General features: G+C 42.5%; 1 protein-coding gene across 1 annotated transcript; it reads left to right on the forward strand.

The window, feature by feature from the left end:
• Window positions 1–1,159: 1,159 nt before the first annotated feature.
• On the forward strand, window positions 1,160–2,896 carry LOC115985025 (protein FAR-RED IMPAIRED RESPONSE 1-like). Its single transcript, XM_031108002.1, has one exon. The coding sequence runs from the start codon at window positions 1,160–1,162 to the stop codon at window positions 2,894–2,896; it is 1,737 nt and encodes a 578-aa protein (XP_030963862.1).
• Window positions 2,897–22,885: the final 19,989 nt, after the last annotated feature.

The following is a 22,885-nucleotide window of genomic DNA, read 5'->3' on the forward strand; positions in this document are numbered from 1 at the left end:
TTTTTGGTGGTCCCACACCCAAAAATAATAATAATAATAATTTTTCTTTCTTTAATAGTACTTGCAATAATTAAACAACCAGCAAAAAAAATCCAAATGAATACAAACGCGTATTTTAAATTGGGGGTAATTCTGATGCCACACCCTCTCCCACAACTTTTTGCACAACTTTCACATGTGGCAAGCCACCTCATCTCCTTGGGTCCACCAACATACCACAGCATCAGAATTACCCAAGCACTTAAAGTTGAGTGCCAAAACAAATTCCACAGTAAACATTACTCCTTTAGTCTTCTTCTCCCTCCCTCCCAAAACCCATATGTGAAAAAGCTTGAGCGCCAAAACAGATTGCAGTTGCTGGAGTATTGGAACTACGGTGCGAAAATGAAAAACTCACTCCTGAAAACACCATCCTACACCAAAAAATAAAAACCCAACCGTGAAAAACATAACCTCTTCACCGAAAAACCAAAACCCACTGCTCCCCAAACCCGCGAAAAACATCGTTCGTATCAACTCCATCTATTGTGGAAAAAAAAAAAGTTCTCTTCCAAATCTCAGAGTTGATCACCATCTGCCATCCAAGGAGGTGATTTTTCATTCCGCTTTTCCTAGTATTTTCTCTAGATTTCTTTGTTACTCTTTGATTCTTTGTTTTCCCCTGTATTATTGCTCTCATTCAGTAAAAATTATTGTGCATTTCTGTTAGTTCACTATGTATTGTTGTGATATTAGTTTACTTTGTCAATTGTTTGTTCTGTTCTCAACTAAATTGTTGCTGGGAGGTTCCTTGTTTTAGGGTCCTCCACTGCTTTATATACTCTCCTTGTACTCTATTCTGTTTCAATGAAATCTAAATTGAAATATCAACAAAAAATGCAATCTTGAAGTTGTGAATTTGTTGCCTGTAATAACTGGGTTTTCCATTTTTCTATTGCATTTGGAAATGAGAATTTTTTTTTCTTTTGAAATAATGGCCAGAGGCTATAGACAATAAAAGTAATTCATCACTTGCTTTGCAAAAATAAATGTGAATAACACATTTATATGAAGCACAAAATTTTTGAAAGGATAAATTATAATATTTAGAATTATTAATTTTCTTATGATTAAGTGACTTTATATTTTGATAATGTGTTATGAATTATATTGTATAGGCATGGCAGATGAAATATCAAATGTTTTCTCACATGTGAAATTAAACGAAGATCATATTGAGGATGATATGGTGGAGGGGGATTCAAATGAAGATATCGAGAATGATATGGTGGAGGTGGAGTCGAATGAAGATAAAATTGAGAATGAAATAGTGGAGTTGAATGAAATGGTAGAAACAAAAGGTGTGGAAAACAATGCAGAAGACCCTAAGTTGGGAATGATGTTTGACTCCATTGATGATGCTGTGATATATTATAGAAGATATGCTAAAGAAAAAAGTTTTGCAGTGGCTAAAAGAACTTCTAAAAAGGGGAATGATGGGGTGGTGAGGTATGTGACCATTGCTTGTAGTTATGCTGGAAAGCCAAGGATTAGATTAAATTGTCTTGGAATTAAAAGGACTAGATCTACCAATCTAGTTCAATTGAAACCTCAAACAAAAACAGATTGCAAAGCTCAACTTTGGTTGTCTCTATGCCCAAATGGAAAGTGGATACTTAGATCCATGGTACTTGACCATAATCATGGATTGAGTCCTAGTAAGACCAGATTTTACAAATGCAATAGAATAATAGAACCACATGTGAAAAAAAAGCTTGAATTACACGACAAAGTTGGTATTAGAATGAACAAGAGTTTTAATTCATTTGTGGTTGCAGCAGGGGGACATGAGAATTTGTCTTTTCTAGAAAAGGATTGTAGAAATCACATGGAAAAAGTCAGACGTTCACATCTTAGGGAAGGAGATGCTAGTGCAATGCACCATTACTTTTTGAAAATGCAAGCTGACAATTCTGAATTCTTCTATGCAATGGATTTTGATGACAATGGTCGGTTGAAAAATGTATTTTGGGCTGATGTAAGGAGTAGGGCAGCATTCAAAGAGTTTGGTGATGTAGTTACATTTGACACTACATATATGGTTAACAAATATGAAATGCCATTTGCTCCATTTGTTGGGGTGAACCATCATGGGCAATCAACATTGCTAGGATGTGGATTGATCTTAAGAGAAGATACAAATTCATTTATATGGCTATTTAAATCTTGGCTTGCGTGCATGTCTGAATGTCCTCCCAATGCAATTATTACGGATCAAGACAAAGCCATGAAAAAAGCGGTAGAGATTGTTTTCCCTAATGCACGACATCGATGGTGCTTGTGGCATATCATGAATAAGTTGCCTGACAAATTTAAAGGGTTCAAAGACTATGAATCAATAAAATTCTATATGAAAAATGTTGTTCATGATTCATTGACAAAAGAAGAATTTGAAGAAAGTTGGGGCAGATTCATTAAGAAATATCAACTTGAAAGCAATGAATGGTTACTTGGGTTGTATGATGAGCGGCATCGTTGGGTGCCTGCCTTTGTGAAAGATATGTTTTGGGCAGGAATGTCAACAACGCAGCGAAGTGAAAGCATGAATGCTTTCTTTGATAAATACATTAATAAGAAAACTACTTTAAAACAATTTGTTGAACAATATGAGAATGCTTTGGCAGCAAAGGTGCATAATGAAATTGTTGAAGATTTTAATTCTTTCAATTCATGCATTTCCTGTATAACTATTTATGATATGGAGAAACAATTTCAGAGTGCTTACACTTTGAAAAAATTTACAGATTTCCAAAATGAGATAGTTGGAAGTATTTGTTGCAGTTTGTCTTCATGCAGGGAACATGACAACTTTTCAAAGTATGAAGTACGTGAAGATATATCACGTGGAGAAGGTTAGCGGAGCGTAATTTTTCATGTGTATTTTAATGAGGATAACAGTGAAGTTAACTGCAAATGCAGGTTGTTTGAGTTCAAGGGGATAGTATGCAGGCATCAAATATTGGTGTTTATTCATTAGAAGATTTATCGAATACCAGACAAGTACATCTTAAATAGATGGAATAAAAATGTCAAAAGAAGGCACACTAAAGTTCGAATAAGTTATGACAATTGGTCTTTGAAACCTGAAGCATGTCGCTATGAAAAGATGTGTAATGCCTTTTACAAGGTTGCTAATTTGGCAGCGGATTTTGAAAATGCATATAAGAATGTGATGACACAAATATGTGAAATGAAAGGGGAGCTCAAGGAAGGGGGAAATGCTTGTGGTAGCAATAAGCCTATTTTTATAGATATTCAGAATGATTCCACCTCATGTGACAATGGTGTTGTAACATCAAAAGAAGCTAGAAAAATTCTTGATCCAGTGGTTGTTTCTCAAAAGGGGCGACCATCATTTAAAAGGAAGATGTCAAAGGTTGAACAAGCTGTGAAGAAAAAAAAGGAAAAGGAAAAGAAAAAGAAAATGAAGACTATAATTAACTAAGGGAATGTAGTTAACCAAGTTGAGACTTCAATTCTTGAGGAAATTTGTGAGAAGGTTAGGCTATAATTATATTATTTACTTATTTTTTTGGATAATTAATCATTGTTATTACTATTATTAACTTTTGTACTTTGTGCTTTTGTAGGATTCTGCCAAGGTTGGAAATGTGCATAATACAAATTCTACCATGGGATTTGGTTTTGCTATGCTTGAAATGCATGAGAGTTTTAACTTTAATGTAAGACTCTTTATTTTCTATTATCAAGATGTTGCTAATAGGTTTAAATTAAGTATACTGAAGTGCAATTATATTGCATATAAAATGTAGGATTTTGAAATGCAACAGTCACAATCACAGCATATTGGTGATAAGAGTTGTCAATTTTTTCCCCAATCGCTCGTGTGGCCAAACATAAGTGGAATTCCTAATATCCCTGGGATACATCCAATTTGTTGAACATATGTAGGATTATATAAATGTATTTCATAAAATTAACAAAATTTATCATAAAACCCTTCATTATATTTTTTAAAATCACTACATAAAAATGAAAGAAGCTTTTATAACAAAAAAATGTTCTCCAGTCGTAATATTTACCAAAAAACATCATACCAAAAAAAATCATGCAACGCACGAACTAATAATCAGTCTATATATATAATTAAAATCAAAATTGAGAGAAAATCCAATTAGATTCTAAATTGGATTCCAATTACTGTCTAATTTTGTGCCATGTGTCCAATTTAAAGGGTTTTTTTTTTTATTTAAAAAAAAAAAAACATTGATTCCAAATACCGATGGACTCACCATTCCAAATACATTGAAAATATACTTTTTTATTTTTATTTTTTTATGAGATAGTATTTTTGATGAGATAGTGGCTCCTAAAAAAGGGTCATTTATCGGATTGTGATTTCATGAACAACATGTAATCTATATGTATAATAATAGGTAAAACTGAGAGAAAATCCATTTAAATTTCAAATTGGAATTAAATTAGAGTCTAATTTTATGCCATGTATCCCATCTAATCTAAGTTTTTAAATTTTTGCTCCAAGTGAGTTAATTCAATGTAAAAATTAGCGGAGTCCAATATAAGTAAACCATAAAAAAATATAATTTTTGTGCCATGTGTCCCATCTAATCTACGTTTTTTAATTTTTGTGTCAAATGAGTTAATTTAGTGTAAAAAATGAGGAGTCCAATATAAATAAACCATAAAAAAAAAAAAAATTTGAATGATTTTATATTTATGAGCCTTTTTTTTTTTTTTTTTTTGTATAACTAAAAACAATTTAAGTTTATATAGCCAAAGTTAAGAGAAAATCCAATTAAATTCTAAACTGAAGTCTAATTTTGCGTCACGTGTCTCATCTAATTTTTAAATTTGTATTTCAAGTGAATTATTAGGTGCAAAAATTAAAGAGTCTAAATTCAATTAGATTCTAAATTGAATTTTAATTGGAGTTAAATTTTGCACACGTGTTCCATCTAATTTTTTAATTTTTGTGGCAAGTAAATTATTGAAAGCAAAAATAGAAGAGCCTAAATCTAATTAGATTCTAAATTATATATATGTAATTGTGATCATTTTTAAATGTATCCATGTGTGGGGCCCGGCCCAGAAATAATGGGCTATTCCAAATTCAGGCCCGTCCGAGGAGTGTCCTGTCCGAAGAGAAACCACATATGAAGCACTATTCAATCCCAGTAACAACGAGGTAACCTTTCCGAGGAGTAACTCCTCCTCGGACGTCACGAAGTCCAGACGAGGAACTCTCCCCAGCCAACTCAGTTCACCCTCCCAACATATAAAATGAATAAAATCCAAAATATCCCATGGAGAGCTACCACCACATTAATTGCGCCCCAACCACCCTCTTGGCCGCATTAATGAGGAAATGACCCCTGAACAGTACCGCCTTGGCCTCTGCAACTCACATGGGGAGAGATGAGGGCGTCTGATGGGACAGGCACTCAAGTAGATGCTTAGATGATCAATAAGTGTAAGGTTGAGATGAGAGGAGGGGAACTATATAATGTAGTGGAGTCCCTCAAAGAAGGGGACGAAAAATATGGTATGAGGAACTAAAGAAATAGAAATATACATGAGAGATCCATTCTTGTACTGGGGTTTTCTGCAACAATACTGTCCATGTATCAGACCGAATAGGCTCACTGAAGCTAAGTTCTTTGACCCATCCTCTACAAATATTTATTGTGGGTTGCGCTTTGGGCCAGGGCCTGATCAATAGAACTTGGGCTAGGAAAATCGTGCAACTACAATTGGCGCCGTCTGTGGGGAGAACTAAAGCATCAGCTAGTGCAACGGTCGAGCATGGCAGAACTGGCTCCGCACCAGGAGGATCCTCACCAGGCTAATTCCCAACGGACACAACCCGCCGAGTCCCAGAGGCAAAATAACCCCGTCAACCCAGGCCCCAGGGGAAACCAAGAGGGAAGTATGCATACTACCCGGACCAGCCAGAGTCACACTCAGATAGGAAGTCACGTGTCTCAGAGGCGAAATAGTCACCAGGCCATGCAGCGAGAGATAGATGACCTAAAAAGGGAGTTACGGCGCGTGCGGTGAAGACGATCTCCCTCTTACTCAGGCGAATCTTCTAATGCGGAGGATGCGAGTTACAGACAGAGGTCAAGGACCCCCCTAAGTGAAACCTTTACCTACGAAAAGGAACCACGCCCTGTGCGGAAGTATGAGAGCACATCTAGCAAGGGTTCGGGAAACGACGCCATGAAGAAGGCGTTGGATCAGGTTTCAAGGTCCCCCTTCACGAATAGAATTGAAGGGGCTAAGCTGCCTCGACGGTTCAACCAACCAGCATTCGCCATCTATAGCGGTCGATCAGACCCGGTAGAGCATGTGAGCCAATTTAACCAAAAGATGGCGATCTACTCGCAAAACGAAGCCTTCATGTGTAAAATCTTCCCGTCCAGCTTGGGATCAATGGCGATGAGGTGGTTCAACGGCCTGAAGACAAATTCCGTAAGCTCTTACAAGCAGCTCACTCGGGATTTCTGCTCCCGCTTTATCACCAACACCAGAGTCCCCAGGCCCCTCGGTTCGCTATTGTCCTTGTCCATGCACGAGGGAGAGACTCTGAAAGCATACTCCGATAGATACTGGGAAGTATATAATGACCTGGATGATAACCATGATGCTGTCGCTATCAGCACATTCAAAAATGGCCTCCCCGCCGACCATGGCTTAAGGAAATCCCTCACTGGTAAACCGGTTGCCAACGTTGATCAGTTGAGGGATAGGATAGACAAGTACAAAAGAGTGGAGGAAGATCAGCTGCAAGGGAAGGGAAAGGAGAAGGTTATCCACCCCAAAGCAAATGATTTCAGGTCGGAACGGCACAACCCTGGCCAGCCGAGGAGAGATTTTTCGCGACAGGCTGGGCAGAGTAACCCGCAAACAGTGAATGCCATATTCAGAGAGCCCGTACAACAGGTACTGGAGAAAGTAAGAGATGAGCCCTATTTCAGGTGGCCGGGAAAGATGGCTGGAGACCCTTCCAAACGTAACCAGAACCTGTACTGCCACTATCATCAAGACCATGGGCACACTACTGAGGACTGCAGGAATCTGTGGAATCATCTAGATCAGTTGGTCCGAGAAGGAAAGTTACGTCACCTGCTGCACCCGTCGAGTGGCCACACCAGCCAAGCAACACAAGAGCCTCGAAAGGACGTGACCTTAAGACCACCCACCGGGACGATACATGTCATCCTCGCTGCACCAGGAAGAACGGGACCACCCATCCCCAGGGTGTTAGCTGTTGATCGGCTCCCCTCCGGGAGCAGGCAAAGGGAACACAAAAGGTCAAAAAAGGGAAGCTCTTTGATACTGGGGTTCTCGGATGAGGATAAGAGAGGAACTATTCAACCTCACGATGATGCCTTGGTGGTCACTCTGAGGATTGGGGGCTTTGACGTGAAAAGGGTGTTGGTGGATTCGGGAAGTGCAGTAGAGATAATGTACCCTGATCTATACAAGGGGCTGAACCTGAAGCCAGAAGATTTGGCAGTTTATGACTCCCCCCTTCTCAGCTTCGAGGGAAGAATGGTTACGCCAAAAGGACAAATCCGACTACCCGTACAGACTGGGGCGGAGGTGGTGGAGGTGAATTTTATCGTCGTCGACGCTTACTCACCCTACACCGCGATAGTCGCCAGGCCATGGATCCATGCCCTGGAAGCCGTAACCTCCACACTTCATCAGAAAGTGAAATACCCATCCAAAGGACAAGTAGAAGAGATCCGAGGAGATCAGGCCGTATCCAGGCAGTGTATGGTGGCCGCCGTCTTACATCGGCCCCCTGCCGAGTCCTTGGCCCCTGAAAGTTTATAGCAATCAGCCGCCTCGGCAGAGCAAGACGACGGACTGGCCGAGGAGATAAGATGTGAAAGTTTAGATAAAATCGCTGTCAACGACGACCCGGAGAAGTTCTTCCTGGTCGGCTCTGAATTGCCCTCTCAAGAAAAGGAGGAACTGGTCAGATTTCTTAGAGAAAATGTCGACGTGTTCGCATGGGACGCCTACGACGCCCCGGGCGTCGATCCTAGCCTTATTTGTCACCACTTGAACGTCAACCCCTCTTCCACTCCGAAGAAGCAGCCACCCCGACGCCCTTCAAAGGAACATGCTAGTGCCGTAAAAGACGAAGTGGCAAAGCTAAAAAGAGCGGGGGCTATCAAAGAGGTCTTTCACCCAGAGTGGTTGGCAAACACTGTGGTGGTAAAGAAGAAGACAGGGAAGTGGAGGGTCTGCGTAGACTTCACGGACCTGAACAAGGCGTGCCCGAAGGACCCATTTCCCCTACCCCGAATTGATCGATTGGTGGATGCAACCGTGGGGCACCCTCGAATGAGCTTCCTGGACGCTTTCCAAGGCTATCATCAGATACCCCTTGCGCTAGAAGACCAAGAGAAAACGGCTTTCATGACGCCCATCGGAAATTATCATTATAAGGTGATGCCGTTTGGGCTAAAGAACGCAGGCTCAACCTACCAAAGAATGATGACTCGGATGTTTGAACCACAACTGGGCAAGATCATTGAGGTTTATATAGACGATATGGTTGTCAAGAGTAGAAGGGTGTCCGAGCACGTGAAGGACCTCAGAACAATCTTCACTATATTAAGGGAGCACCGGCTGCGGTTGAATGCCTCCAAATGTTCATTCGGGGTCGGGTCTGGGAAATTCCTAGGATATATGGTCACCCACAGGGGAATAGAAGTAAGTTCCGATCAAATCAAAGCCATTAACAGCCTAAAGGCTCCTCGGAATCCGAAGGAAGTACAGAAGCTCACTGGTATGATCGTGGCGTTGAACCGGTTCATATCGAGATCGGCGGATCGATGTCGGCCTTTCTACCTCCTGATAAACAAGTGGAAAGAGTTCGCATGGTCGGAGGACTGCGCTCAGGCTTTCCAGCAACTCAAAGACTACCTGTCCCGACCACCCATCATGTCCAGCCCTGAGGCAGATGAGGTGCTGTTTGCCTACATCTCCGTAGCTCCCCACGCTGTAAGCCTGGTACTGATACAGGATGATAATGGGGTGCAGCGACCGGTGTACTATGTGAGCAAATCACTACATGAGGCCGAGGTGCGATACCTACCTTTAGAGAAGGCAATTCTGGCAATAGTGCACGCAACCCGAAAACTTCCTCATTACTTTCAGGCGCACACGGTCATCGTTCTGACCCAGCTTCCCCTCCGAGCAGTGCTTCGAAGCGCTGACTATACAGGAAGGATCGCCATGTGGAGTGCGCTCTTGGGAGCCTTTGATATAAAATATATGCCCAGATCCTCCATCAAAGGACAGGTACTCGCAGACTTGGTAGCGGAGTTTGCTGAGCCCTCCATAGAAACAATAACCGAGAAGAGGGACATGGATGGAAAGTCGGTTGGTGCGATTTCAACAGGGAGGAACACGCATTGGAAGGTCTACGTAGATGGCGCAGCCAACCAGAGAGGGTCGGGAGTTGGGATAGTTTTAATATCCCCGGACGGTGCTGCCATTGAAAAATCATTAAGGCTAGGATTCTCGGCTACGAACAATGAAGCCGAATACGAAGCCTTACTTCAAGGAATGACGATGGTTCAAAGGTTGGGCGGAAGAGTAATAGAAGCGTTCTCGGACTCCAGACTGGTAGTCGGACAGGTGGTGGGTGAGCTGGAAGCCCGAGATATTAGGATGCAAGAGTATCTGGGACAAGTCAAGCGGCTGCAGGCGAATTTTGAGTCCTTCAATCTGACACACATTTCCAGGAGTGTCAACACCCATGCAGACTTGCTGGCCACTCTCGCCACGTCCTCGGCACATAATCTGCTGCGAGTAATCCTGGTTGAAGATCTAGCCCGAGCAAGTCCCATCAGCAGAGGCCCTGCCAGAGTCCATCAGATCAGAAAGAGTCACAGCTGGATGGATCCCATAAAGAACTTCCTTCAAAACGACGTCTTGCCGGAAGAAAAATTGGAAGCCGAGAAGATACGAAGGAATGCTCCTCGGTTTTGGCTGTCAGAGGACCACAAACTATATCGGCGCTCTTACTCTGGACCGTACCTACTCTGCGTGCCTCCAGAAGAATCCAAATCTCTACTTGAGGAGTTACACGAGGGGATTTGTGGAAGTCATACCGGAGGGAGATCGCTGGCGCACAGGGCACTTACCCAAGGGTATTGGTGGCCAAACATGCAGAGAGAGGCCCAAGAATACGCTAAGAAGTGCGATCAGTGTCAAAGATTCGCCCCGAATATCCATCAACCCGAAGGAGTTCTCAACCCCCTCTCGAGTCCTTGGCCGTTCGCACAATGGGGCCTTGATCTAGTTGGACCCTTCCCCAAGGCCGCGGGGAACAAGCGGTATATAATAGTCGGAACGGATTACTTCACTAAATGGGTGGAGGCTGAACCATTGGCCAACATTAGGGACGTGGACGCCCAAAAATTCGTCTGGAAGAATATCATCACCCGCTTCGGGACTCCGCGCACACTCATTTCCGACAATGGTCTGCAGTTCGACAGTAAAAACTTTAGGGAGTATTGCCACGAGTTTGGAATCATCAACCGATATTCCACCCCCGCCTACCCTCAGGGAAATGGGCAGGTCGAAGCCGTGAACAAGGTCATAGTGAACGGACTGAAGAAGAGACTGGACGAGGCAAAGGGGAGATGGGTAGAAGAACTCCCCCACGTCTTATGGACTTATCGGACGACGCCTCGACGATCGACCGGTGAGACCCCCTTCTCGATGACTTACGGGGCTGAGGCCGCGCTCCCGATTGAGAACAACTTTCCCACACTAAGGTCTAGATCATTTACCCCGAACGATAACGACGAGTTATTGGAACGGAGTCTGGACCTAGTCGAAGAACGAAGGGAAAAAGCGATGATTCACATGGCCTATTATCACCAGAAGCTGAGACAAGGGTATGATGCTAACGTCAAACCACGGCCTCTGGGTCCAGGTGATCTCGTGATGAGGAAGATTCTTGGCAGCGCAAAGAACCCCTCTTGGGGCAAGTTGGGGCCCAATTGGGAGGGACCATACCGTGTCACATCTGTGGCCGGAATAGGCGCCTACTACCTAGAAGATTTAGATGAAAAAGCTGTACCCCGACCATGGAATGTACATAACCTCAGAAGATATTATTATTAATGAGAATGGCTTAGCATGCGTTTTCTTTCATGATTATCCACTGCTTGCTGGGCTACTGACAACTATTCATAGTTTTAAACAGAACCCAAGTCCTGCATGGCTCCTCGGACCACAGACTTGGGGGAAATTATTACTCATATAAGTTTTAAACAGAACCTAGTCCTGCATGGCTCCACGGACCACAGACTAAGGGGAAATTAATACTTAAGACAACTATTCATAGTTTTAAACAGAACCCAAGTCCTGCATGGCTCCTCGGACCACAGACTTGGGGGAAATTATTACTCATATAAGTTTTAAACAGAACCTAGTCCTGCGTGGCTCCACGGACCACAGACTAAGGGGAAATTAATACTTAAGGCAACTATTCATAGTTTTAAACAGAATTCAAGTCCTGCATGGCTCCTCGGACCACAGACTTGGGGGAAATTATTACTCATATAAGTTTTAAACAGAACCCAATTCCTGCATGGCTCCTCGGACCACAAACTTGGGGGAAATTATTACTCATATAAGTTTTAAATAGAACCTAATCCTGCGTGGCTCCACGGACCACAGACTAAGGGGAAATTAATACTTAAGGCAACTATTCATAGTTTTAAACAGAACCCAAGTCCTGCATGGCTCCTCGGACCACAGACTTGGGGGAAATTATTACTCATATAAGTTTTAAACAGAACCTAGTCCTGCATGGCTCCACGGACCACAGACTAAGGGGAAATTAATACTTAAGACAACTATTCATAGTTTTAAACAGAACCCAAGTCCTGCATGGCTCCTCGGACCACAGACTTGGGGGAAATTATTACTCATATAAGTTTTAAACAAAACCTAGTCCTGCGTGTCTCCACGGACCACAGACTAAGGGGAAATTAATACTTAAGGCAACTATTCATAGTTTTAAACAAAACCCAAGTCCTGCATGGCTCCTCGGACCATAGACTTGGGGGAAATTATTACTCATATAAGTTTTAAACAGAACCTAGTCCTGCGTGGCTCCACGGACCACAGACTAAGGGGAAATTAATACTTAAGGCAACTATTCATAGTTTTAAACAGAACCCAAGTCCTGCATGGCTCCTCGGACCACAGACTTGGGGGAAATTATTATTCATATAAGTTTTAAACAGAACCTAGTCCTGCATGGCTCCACGGACCACAGACTAAGGGGAAATTAATACTTAAGGCAACTATTCATAGTTTTAAACAGAACCAAAGTCCTGCATGGCTCCTCGGACCACAGACTTGGGGGAAATTATTACTCATATAAGTTTTAAACAGAACCTAGTCCTGCGTGGCTCCACGGACCACAGACTAAGGGGAAATTAATACTTAAGGCAACTATTCATAGTTTTAAACAGAACTCAAGTCCTGCATGGCTCCTCGGACCACAGACTTGGGGGAAATTATTACTCATGACAATTTCCATAGTTTTAAACAGAACCTAGTTCTGCATGGCTCCTCGGACCACAGTCTTAGGGGAAATTATTACTTATGATAGATTGGGGGACTATTACTTAAAGGAAATCATTTTAAGGCGTTCGCGCAGTCGGGCACCATCGCAACCCAAAAACCCCCCTTCGCTTTGACCATTTACCTGTATCTACATCGTTGCAAATGTTTAAAGGGAAAAAAAGAAAAAAGAGCGTTACTGGCATACATCCGTAGTAAGCAAAGCGAATATTTCATATTAGTATCCCGAGTACATTAGAAAAAGAGGTCCTTACAAAAGAATAAAGAAAAAATAGGACGACTTTCATTTAAAAAAAAAAAAAAAAAAAAAAAAAAGAAGCCTAAAAAGCTAAGCCTGGGCAGGAGGATCTTCTTTTGACTCGGGCTGAGGGGGAGGAACCTCTATGGAAGAGTCTGTAACATGATCTTTCGCCATATCAGGCACAGGTGCGGCATCAGGCACCACCGGATCCTGCTCAGAGGCCGCTTGGACACTGTCAGGATGTTCTCGGATCTCCTTAGGATAGAAAATGCTCTCAGGCAGTCTCAGCGCCGAGTCAGCAGGAACTCCTGCAGCATCGAGGGCACGAGACCATGAGATGCCGCAATATTCCCGGCATACCTCGGGGATCTCCTCGGATAGCCTCGCCTCCGTCTTTTCGGCCCCGAGCTGGCGAGCAGCACTCTTCTCAGCCTCTGTGGCCTCCCGGATCAGCTGGGCCTCCTCTTTGACCCGCCGCAGCTCATCCTCGACCTTTTGCAGAGCAGTCTTGAGGTCCTGCACTGCCTGTTTCTCGGTGGCGAGGTTGATCTGGGTCGCGAACAGCTCCTTGTGCTGGTCCTCCGCCTGGGCCTCAGCATTCTTCAAACCAGCGTCTGCAGATTTGCGCCGGTTCTCCGACTCCTTGAACTTGTCCATGAGTTCAGCGTAATCATGCTGGAGGGACCCCAAGGTTTTCTCCACCTCCGCCCGCGCCTGGATCTCGACCTCAGCCCGACTACTGTTACCGCGGCAAAATTCCTCAGCCACGAATACCTGCTGAGTAATCTACAAACGAAGCAAGATTGCTTTAATCTAACAAGGTCAAATAGATCAATGAAACAGTAAAAGGATTACTTACCATCGCGAGATCCCTTTTAAGGGACAGGAAAATCTCAGGCTGAGAGAACCGCCTATAAGCCTCCATATCCCGAGGAAGGAGTAGGGGCTGCTCTAAGGCCTCGGCCACGTATCCCACCCGGCCTCGGTTGTACTCTCGGATCGAAGCATTGTAGGGGATGGCCACCCCATCCAGCTCCAACCTGGGGCCCCATACACGCGGGGCAACACGTACCTCCGCAAGATTCTCCTCGTCCCGACTCTCCGAGGAGTTGCCCCTTCTGCTCCTTGGCGCGCGAGTGGTTTTTTACTGCTTGGTCGGCTGGGCAACCACCTCACCCTCCTCAGGAGTGTCGGCCGGCCTTTTCTTCTTTAGGTCTGGATTAACCATAAGGCCAAGGTCCGAGGTGTCCGTAGGGGCCACAGGAGGGAGGGTCTTGCCCTGTGGTGGAGTTGGTGCCTTCGAGGACTGCCCTTTCGATGACTGTCCTTTCGACGACTGGCCTTTCCCTCGGGAGGCCATCAGCTCCTTCAGAGTTTTTCCTTTTCCTGCCATGGGCTCTATCTCTTCGTCCGAAGTATCGTCCGAGCAGATAACGATGGAAGGAACACCAACTGCAGAATGTCGGTCCCGCTCTCCTTCGGGATCAGAAAGTTCCACCAGGGGGGTCTGCTGAACTTCCTCCTCAAAATAAAACTCGTCTATCTCTGCCTCAAGGGAAAGACGAGATGATTTAGCTTCCTCTTCAACCTGAACGGCAGCACCAGGCTCGTTTGGCGGAGGTAGCTGCTCTGCCAAGTAGGGATCTCTAACACCGGGCAACACAACTGGTGGCAGATCGTGTTCAGCTAGGAACCCGTCCCTGGACACGTCAATCCTAGCCAACCTCGGACTACCAGCCCTTATGGCGTGACCGATAGCCTGGAAAGAGCTGCTCAGAGGTTGATAGCCCAGAACCAGATGGGCAGCACGCAACTGCCCATCCTCGGAAATGTAGATCTCCGACCTAAGAAGGTAGTTCAACGTTGGCACGTTCACAAAGTTTAGCCGAGGGGCGAAGTGAATTTTATCTGCAAACAATCAAGGAAAAGGGGATTAGTTCACGAAATCTTCCAATTATAAAGAAAGCAAAAAATGTAACCCCTCAATGCTAAATCCTATCCCAAAAGGGACCGATCCTAGAAACGCCGCACCTGGGTTTCCTGCCCGAGTTGGACAATGAATACCGTCGAACCACTCCCTAGAAGCAATAAGGAAATCATTCTTCACTGTCTTATTGGATATTGGGAGACAAGAGATCAACCTAACGTCCTCGTTCCGGGATTTAAGATAATACCCCTCATCCCCGAGGCGATGACATTCGTACAGATAAGCCACATCGTGCCAAGTAAGGCCTAGATTCATCCGCTCGTTTAAGACATCTACACAGCCTAGTATCTTGAACATATTCGGGGCACACTGATATGGCGTCAACCTATGGTTGAAACAGTACTCCCTTGTAATCCTACGCATGGGAAGTGTCATCCCTCCCTCTATGAAAGCAATCATGGGGATAACGACTTCTCCCTCACGCCTATCTGTCAATACTCCTTCAAGAGGACAGTACCGCAGCCCAACCCCCGGGGGAATGTGGTATTTTGCCCTAAAGGCTTCCATAGCGGCTGAAGTTTTTACTAATTTCTCAAATCTACCCATCGGAACTGAACTGGGGAAACGAAAGTAAAAACTAAGAAGAAAAGTAGAGTCTGAGGAGGGAATTGAAACGGCGAGATGAACAAAACGTACCGGTACTTTCACAAAACGCTCGACGGGACGCCTAGAAATCTCTCTTGGACGAAACGTTTCACAGAAAACGGCTACGGTGGCGTAACGGACACAAGTGCTGGTATATCTCTAAGATTCGATGGGGTTCTCTGGAGTCCTCTGAGGTTTACAAAATGCAGATAAAAAGAAGAAACTGAACCCCTCTGACGTCTTATATAGCCAGGAGGAGAGAGAAAAGATCGCTCCTGCCTAGAAACACGAGAAAAAACGATGGCCGTTCGATCTACGCCACACCGTTGGATGAGGGAACATAACGCCTCCAGAAGTTAATGGCCGCGCCTCGTAAATTGTAGCGCGTCAAAAGTAACGGACCGCACGCGCGCCACACGCTCTCCTTATTTCCATCCTCTCCCAAATATCAAAACCCCGTTTTCTCCTCCTCAGAATGAGATAGAAACCGGAGTTTTGAGGGGCTATTGTGGGGCCCGGCCCAGAAATAATGGGCTATTCCAAATTCAGGCCCGTCCGAGGAGCGTCCTGTCCGAAGAGAAACCACATATGAAGCACTATTCAATCCCAGTAACAACGAGGTAACCTTTCCGAGGAGTAACTCCTAATCGGACGTCACGAAGTCCAGACGAGGAACTCTCCCCAGCCAACTCAGTTCACCCTCCCAACATATAAAATGAATAAAATCCAAAATATCCCATGGAGAGCTACCACCACATTAATTGCGCCCTAACCACCCTCTTGGCCGCATTAATGAGGAAATGACCCCTGAACAGTACCGCCTTGGCCTCTGCAACTCACATGGGGAGGGATGAGGGCGTCTGATGGGACAGGCACTCAAGTAGATGCTTAGATGATCAACAAGTGTAAAGTTGAGATGAGAGGAGGGGAACTATATAATGTAGTGGAGTCCCTCAAAGAAGGGGACGAAAAATATGGTATGAGGAACTAAAGAAATAGAAATATACGTGAGAGATCCATTCTTGTACTGGGGTTTTCTGCAACAATACTGTCCATGTATCAGACCGAATAGGCTCACTGAAGCTAAGTTCTTTGACCCATCCTCTACAAATATTTATTGTGGGTTGCGCTTTGGGCCAGGGCCTGATCAATAGAACTTGGGCTAGGAAAATCGTGCAACTACACCATGCATATGCACAGGGTTACACACTAGTTTTAAATAAAGTGATAGTAGGTTGCTATACATTTATATATTGAAGTCTAATTTTATGCCACGTGTCTTATCTAATTTTTAAATTTGTGTGTCATGTAAATTATTAGGTGCAAAAATCAAAGAGTCTAAATTCAATTAGATTTTAAATTGAATTTTAATTGGAATTCAATTTTGTGCCATGTGTCCCATCTAATTTTTTTAATTTTTATAGCAAGTGAATTATTTGGTACAAAAACTGAAAACAATTTTGAATAATTTTTGAAAATTCAACCAAATAGGGAGTTTATTAAGATGTTATTAATTGTGGTATTATGTACTGAATTTTGAGTAAAAAGCTGATGTAACGTCTCTTATTGGATGATGTAAAATATGAATTTTACACCCCATTCTTACCAAATTCAGACTCTTTTTATTAATATACTCAAAACATTTTTTTTTATTAGCTGAATTTGGAAACTAATGTCCTGTTTGGTTGTAAGGGAGATGAAAAAGAAAGAAGAGAGGAAAAAGTAAGGGAAGGGAAAGGGAAGAAGAGAGAGTTGTACATAGAAGACATAGAAGGATCACATTAATACAATTTCTTCAAAAGAAAGGCCTTCTTTGAAAAAATAATGGGACCATCGGAAGGATTGTGCTAAGAAAATTTCTAGAACACAAACTTTTCTCAAAATTATGGGTTGTGAGAAAAGTATGAAATATTGGCAAATCGGTCAAATTGTGTATTCTCACTTTTTAATAGAAAAATGAAAAAGAGAAAATGCTTGGAACCATCACAGCACATATTGATATAGAAAAGCTTAATGAAAGAGGTAAAAAATGTTAAGCGCAAAATTAGAGCGCCACTTAGCAAGACCTCATACACTCCCATATGAGGTCTCTGCTTTTATATATATATATATATATATATATATATTGATTTTAAAAGAATGGACAAAAACATGGTTGTAACTTATGGTTATAACTTCACTCAGTTTCTTTTTATTAGATGAGAATTTTGATAAATCTACCATTATATTACATTTTCTTATTGTATCCTACATACTCGCAAAACCTTTACAACAGGGGGGATGAGGATCCCCGTGGATAGGGTTATGAGGATCCCTGTGGATAGGGTTATGAGGGACTTCCTTAACTTCTTTAGAACCTGCCTTACCTAGTGTTCCCCAAACCTTTTCTAGGTAGTGAACAGCGTAGCTCAGTTGAACGAGAAGAGCTTAGTGATCAAAAGCGACTCCAAGCTCATTATCGGACAAGTGGACCATGAGTATGAAGCAAAAGAGAAACGGATGCAAAAATACCAAAGGTTAGCCATCTAGATGGCCAATCATTTTGACGAAATTAAGTTCGTCCAAGTGCCAAGGGAAGAGAATTCAGAAGCAGATGAGGTTGCTCGGATAACCTCGTCAAAGCAATAGACTTAAGATGAAGGAGGGGAAGTTACCAGACGATCCTGATGAAGCTAGAAGAATTAGGATCCATTTAGTGAGATTCACCATTCTCAATGGCCAATTATACAGAGGAGGGTATGCACTGCCATACCTCAGATGCTTAGACCAACAAGAAGTAGACTATGCACTCAAAGAAATTCAAGAAGGGATTTGTAGAAACCACTCAAGACCAAGGTCATTGGTAAACAAGGTCGTCAGAGCTGGGTATTTCTGGTCAACATTGCAGAAAGATGCATACTCCTTGGTCCAGAAATGTGACAAATGCCAACACTTTGGAAATATTCATAGAATTCCTGCAGAGAATATGATGAACATTGCCTCGTCATGGCCATTTGCAACATGGGGAATGGAAATTGTTGGACCACTCCATTCAAACTAGCTTTTGGCACAGAAGTAGTCATCCCAGTGGAAGTTAGTTCGTCCAGCCTCAAAAGAGAGCATTTTGATGGGAAAACTAATGACGAGAGTCGTAAGTTGGACGTTGACTTTTTGGACGAGGTTAGAGATGAGGCCTTACGAAGAATGACGAGATACAACAAAAAAATGATGAGTGTTGTAGGTTACAAAGCCAAAAGCTTTCTCCTCTCTGCCTTAAGAAGCAACCTTTGAAAGTAGGCTAAAGGTTCAGGTTCTAAATAATGGTTGTATTATGACCGAGGATCCATAAACTTGTCAAAATCCTCGATGCTGATAGAAAAGTCCAAAACAGCTTGGACCCTTTCTTGATATCGTCTCTTCAAGCTTTGACGAGTTTTCGCAGCAAAAAGAAGGGGGTTAGGACGAGCAAATACTTAAATAACGAAGACAATCGAAAGAAGGAAAAGACGCACCAAATGTGGGAACCTCTCACGTATGTGGCAACGGAGGCACCTTACCCCAAACTTCGTCAGAAGCGGTTTCCCATCCCTTCCTATAGACAAAGAAGTACCTAGATTTCCAATCACGAAAGGAAGAAGGAAAATCACGGACGACCCTAGAGTTCCTATCCTAGGGTTGAAATTAAAAAATACTCGTAGTGGGTTGAAGGCTTCAAGTAATAAAGGTATAGAAACTCATCAAGACTGACCATGCTACCCTCATGGACATGACACTCACAACTGTTCGCCATGCACTTGGGACGAGCTGACCAGGGGCAATCCTAAAATGGTTTAGTAGCTCGTGAATAAAGGGGTGGAGGGGAAAACAAAGACCACAAAGAAAATTGACCTCGTATAAACACACATGGCCATGGGCAAAGGTGCAAGCCTTTTCCCCTAGACGAGGGAGACATACCTTTGTCTCAACAGAGAATTGGAAACGCTTTCTGAGACTTTTTAGTTGTTTCCTTTCCAAGAAACACTCCTCAATTAGAGCCTGGAAAGGCTTAGACTAAGAAGAAGTAGAGGGCCTGGATGTCGTTGCACCTTCCTCTATACCACATGGTCGTTGCTAGATGACAACCTCATGTCCAGCCCACTCGACCTCACCATGGAACCTACGAACCTCTCCTCGACCACCTCACTCGCCAGGTGATATCAGATTAGACAATGACGAATTAAGGGATAAAGCTCAAGCAAAACCGGCCTAAAGGGACACTATTGAGACACAAATAAACCTACTTGGGGATGGCAACCACCGGAGTACTCGAGAAAGACACCTAGCCTAGCAAAGAAAAACGAGACGAAAGGAGATCCTAACCTAACAGCAGCATGATCAACCTAACCTAATAGTAGCGTGATCAACCATGAATCAAGAGTGTGTAAGAGAGAAAACTCACCAAAGAAATGCAGATGAGAGAAGCAAATTAATCAACCAAAAAAAAAAAAAAAACCAACAATGTAAGTTGCAAGATCTATAGTTAGCATTCCCTTACTTTTGATTATATAGAAAAACTTCATTCCTATCATTATTAAGTCAATCTTATTCTTTTCATAAGATGATTTCGTAAGAGAAGCTATGCCCTGCCATATTCATACAGGGCAAAGTTGTGATAGAGTTCGATCACATTAGCAATTTAAAAAAAAAAATTTTTTGCTTTTCTGTCTGGAAAAAAAAAAAAAAAAAAAAAACTAGTTAATTTTTTTAATTGAGATACATTACCAATGTAGCTATATTGTAATTATCTTAACAAATAAAGGATCGAACTGTTTAACACATCTTATTTGTTAAATATGTTAATTAAAATAGATGCGCAAGCGGAAGTATAAAATAGAGTAACACAAAAACACACGAGAGTTACGTGGTTCAGTTTAATGACTTAAGTTCATAGAGGAAACCCTTAAAAGCTACATTTTTTTTTTTTTTATTAATGTATGAATATAGTACAAATCTTGTGTTACAATAAACAATATTAAATACAATATGAATATGTATATAATAGGCTAAATCCTAGATTAATCATTCACTAACTGTAGTTAATAAGTTTACTGTACAAGTAGAAGACTTGGGTTGCACACAAAATAAGATTGGGCTTGGCTATACTATTGTTCTAGTATCTTCAAATATATTTGATTTCTGGTACAACTATTCAATGAATTGCAGCACGGAAGTGTTCTACGTGTTCTTCTTTAGCATTCATTTGCTTCGCATCAGAAATGTCAATTCATTCAGTAAATTAATGTATAACCAGGGCTATCTGCATTTGTGACGGACATGTAAATGGGACAGTAGGCTTTACAATTATTATTCATGATAGTAACATACAACTACTAGTGTTGATTAGGCGGCTACGGAAGGGACCAAAAGACTTGCGCTAGCAAAGTTAATTCCCCTCCAAATTAGTGTGCGTTTGGATTTGGGTGAAAATTATAAATTATTTTACTACTCAGCTTATTTTTGGTACTATTTATGGGCCTTATTTTACTATTTCAATTAACTTTTACCTTTATTTACAGTACTTTCAGTAATAACTTTTCAATTTCAGCAAAATAAGTGGTATCCAAACAGACCTTTAATGCATGTTTATGTGATTGATGGATAAATTTATTAACATTTTTGTTTTTTGGGGGAAAGAGTTAAGATTGAATTGAATGTCGTTGTTATTTTAATTTTTTTTTTTAACTTTATTGATATATACAAATTGAAAGTGAAGGTAGGGTAGTTAGCCAACTGAGTTGTATACAAAAAATTTGGACCTAATTCGAAATAAAGTTTGTTTATATTCATTTATTTAACAAATGAACTAAGTTTAAGCTCTAATTTAGGCTCGACTATTAAACAGTTCATGTCCAAATATGATAATGTGTTTGTGAACAAGATCATGAGTACGAGATTCGATTTAAATATACATAATATCATATGTTTAGGAGTTAGGATGTTAGGACAGAGTTTATCTCCAAATTGGTAAGTAAGAAAATTCCTCCAACATACTGTTTGACGATTTATAAAACTATCAACATTTATTTTTAGTCACATGATTTTTTTTAATGAATCACGTGATTTGTTTAAATAATACACAATGATGACTTTAGGAATCTTCAAGTAAAGGGTTGGAAGTAAAATTTTGTCCATATGTTTATATGGATACATGTATAAAAATATACTTATATAGACTTGAGAATCTAAATTGGATGTAAGTTTATAAATAAGTTCATAAGATATCAAATTATTATTTGTAGTTGTACGGCATCGAGATCCCAGGCCCATACAGGCCATGGGCCCAGGCCCATACAGGCCATGGGCCCAGGCCCATACCGGCCTTGGGCACAGGCCCAGCAGAAAGGTCCAGTTACCCTGCGCCCTTCTTGAAACTTCCTTAATGTACAAATAAGTTTTGGGTATTGAATTCCAAGAGGTGATCGGTTAAACGTTACCGGGAAAGTATATGAGCCGTGCCCAGGAAAATGTGATATGCACCGGGAACTGAGTTGTCGAACATAGTCGGTCAAGATGGAACCAAGTTCCAAGACCATAAATGCTGCACCACCCTCTCACCTAAACATCCACTTTAACCAGATAATATTGGACCATCAGTAGCACTAACGGTGACTGTAATCATAATCTCCCCACTAATCTTAGCTATAAATAGAAGAAAGTTGGGAGAAGAAGGGGTTCAGAAAAATTGAGAGAAAACAGTCAAGTGAGAGAGTATCAACTGAGTGTTGCTTTGAGTTTCTCTGCCGAGAACGACCCATAGTAAGAAATCCTCAAGCCCACTACAAATAAATTGTGAGCCCAAGTGATCTAAGGCCCAGAAGTCTTATACTTGGTTCCTATAATTGGCGCCCACCGTGGGGCTCTCCTACGAAGCTGTGGTTCGACTGAGACTCAAACGAGGGGAATGTCTGAGGAGCGTTCAGGAGAACGTGCACTGAGCGGTTCCATAGGATCTTCTCGGGGATCAACGTGGAGGGAGAGAAGACAGAAACGGCGGGAAGATAGGGAGCACCCAAGAGGGGAGGAAAGGTCCGGATTGGGAGAAGGGTCGGCCCAGACACACCGGACGGTTTCAGGCGTCTCGGCGCATTGGCAGTATGATGATAGAGACCGAGAGCTGGAGCGGTTGCGCAGACTGGTAATGGATTTAGAGCTGGAAGCAAGGGGTCGGCGACATGAAAGGAATCGCAACCCCCAGCAAAGGAGAAATCAGGGCGAGGAGGGCTCCGGCTGATCTGGTACGCAACGATCCCGAGACCGATAACAATCCCAAGAGTCACACTGGCAACCACGAGAACCACGTCATCGGCGAAACTGCTCACGGTCGCATGGTTATGATGGCCAAGGATCAGAATAGCCGGAGGAATGACAGCACCACAATGCCGCCATGGACGCCATGAGCCGAG

The sequence above is a fragment of the Quercus lobata genome, chromosome 4 (genome assembly GCF_001633185.2).
Source record: "Quercus lobata isolate SW786 chromosome 4, ValleyOak3.0 Primary Assembly, whole genome shotgun sequence".
In the NCBI taxonomy this organism is placed as follows: domain Eukaryota; kingdom Viridiplantae; phylum Streptophyta; class Magnoliopsida; order Fagales; family Fagaceae; genus Quercus; species Quercus lobata.

Excerpts from the sequence above, each read along its gene's own strand:
- LOC115985025 (XM_031108002.1), top strand. The coding sequence starts at position 1,160 with ATGGCAGATGAAATATCAAATGTTTTCTCACATGTGAAATTAAACGAA.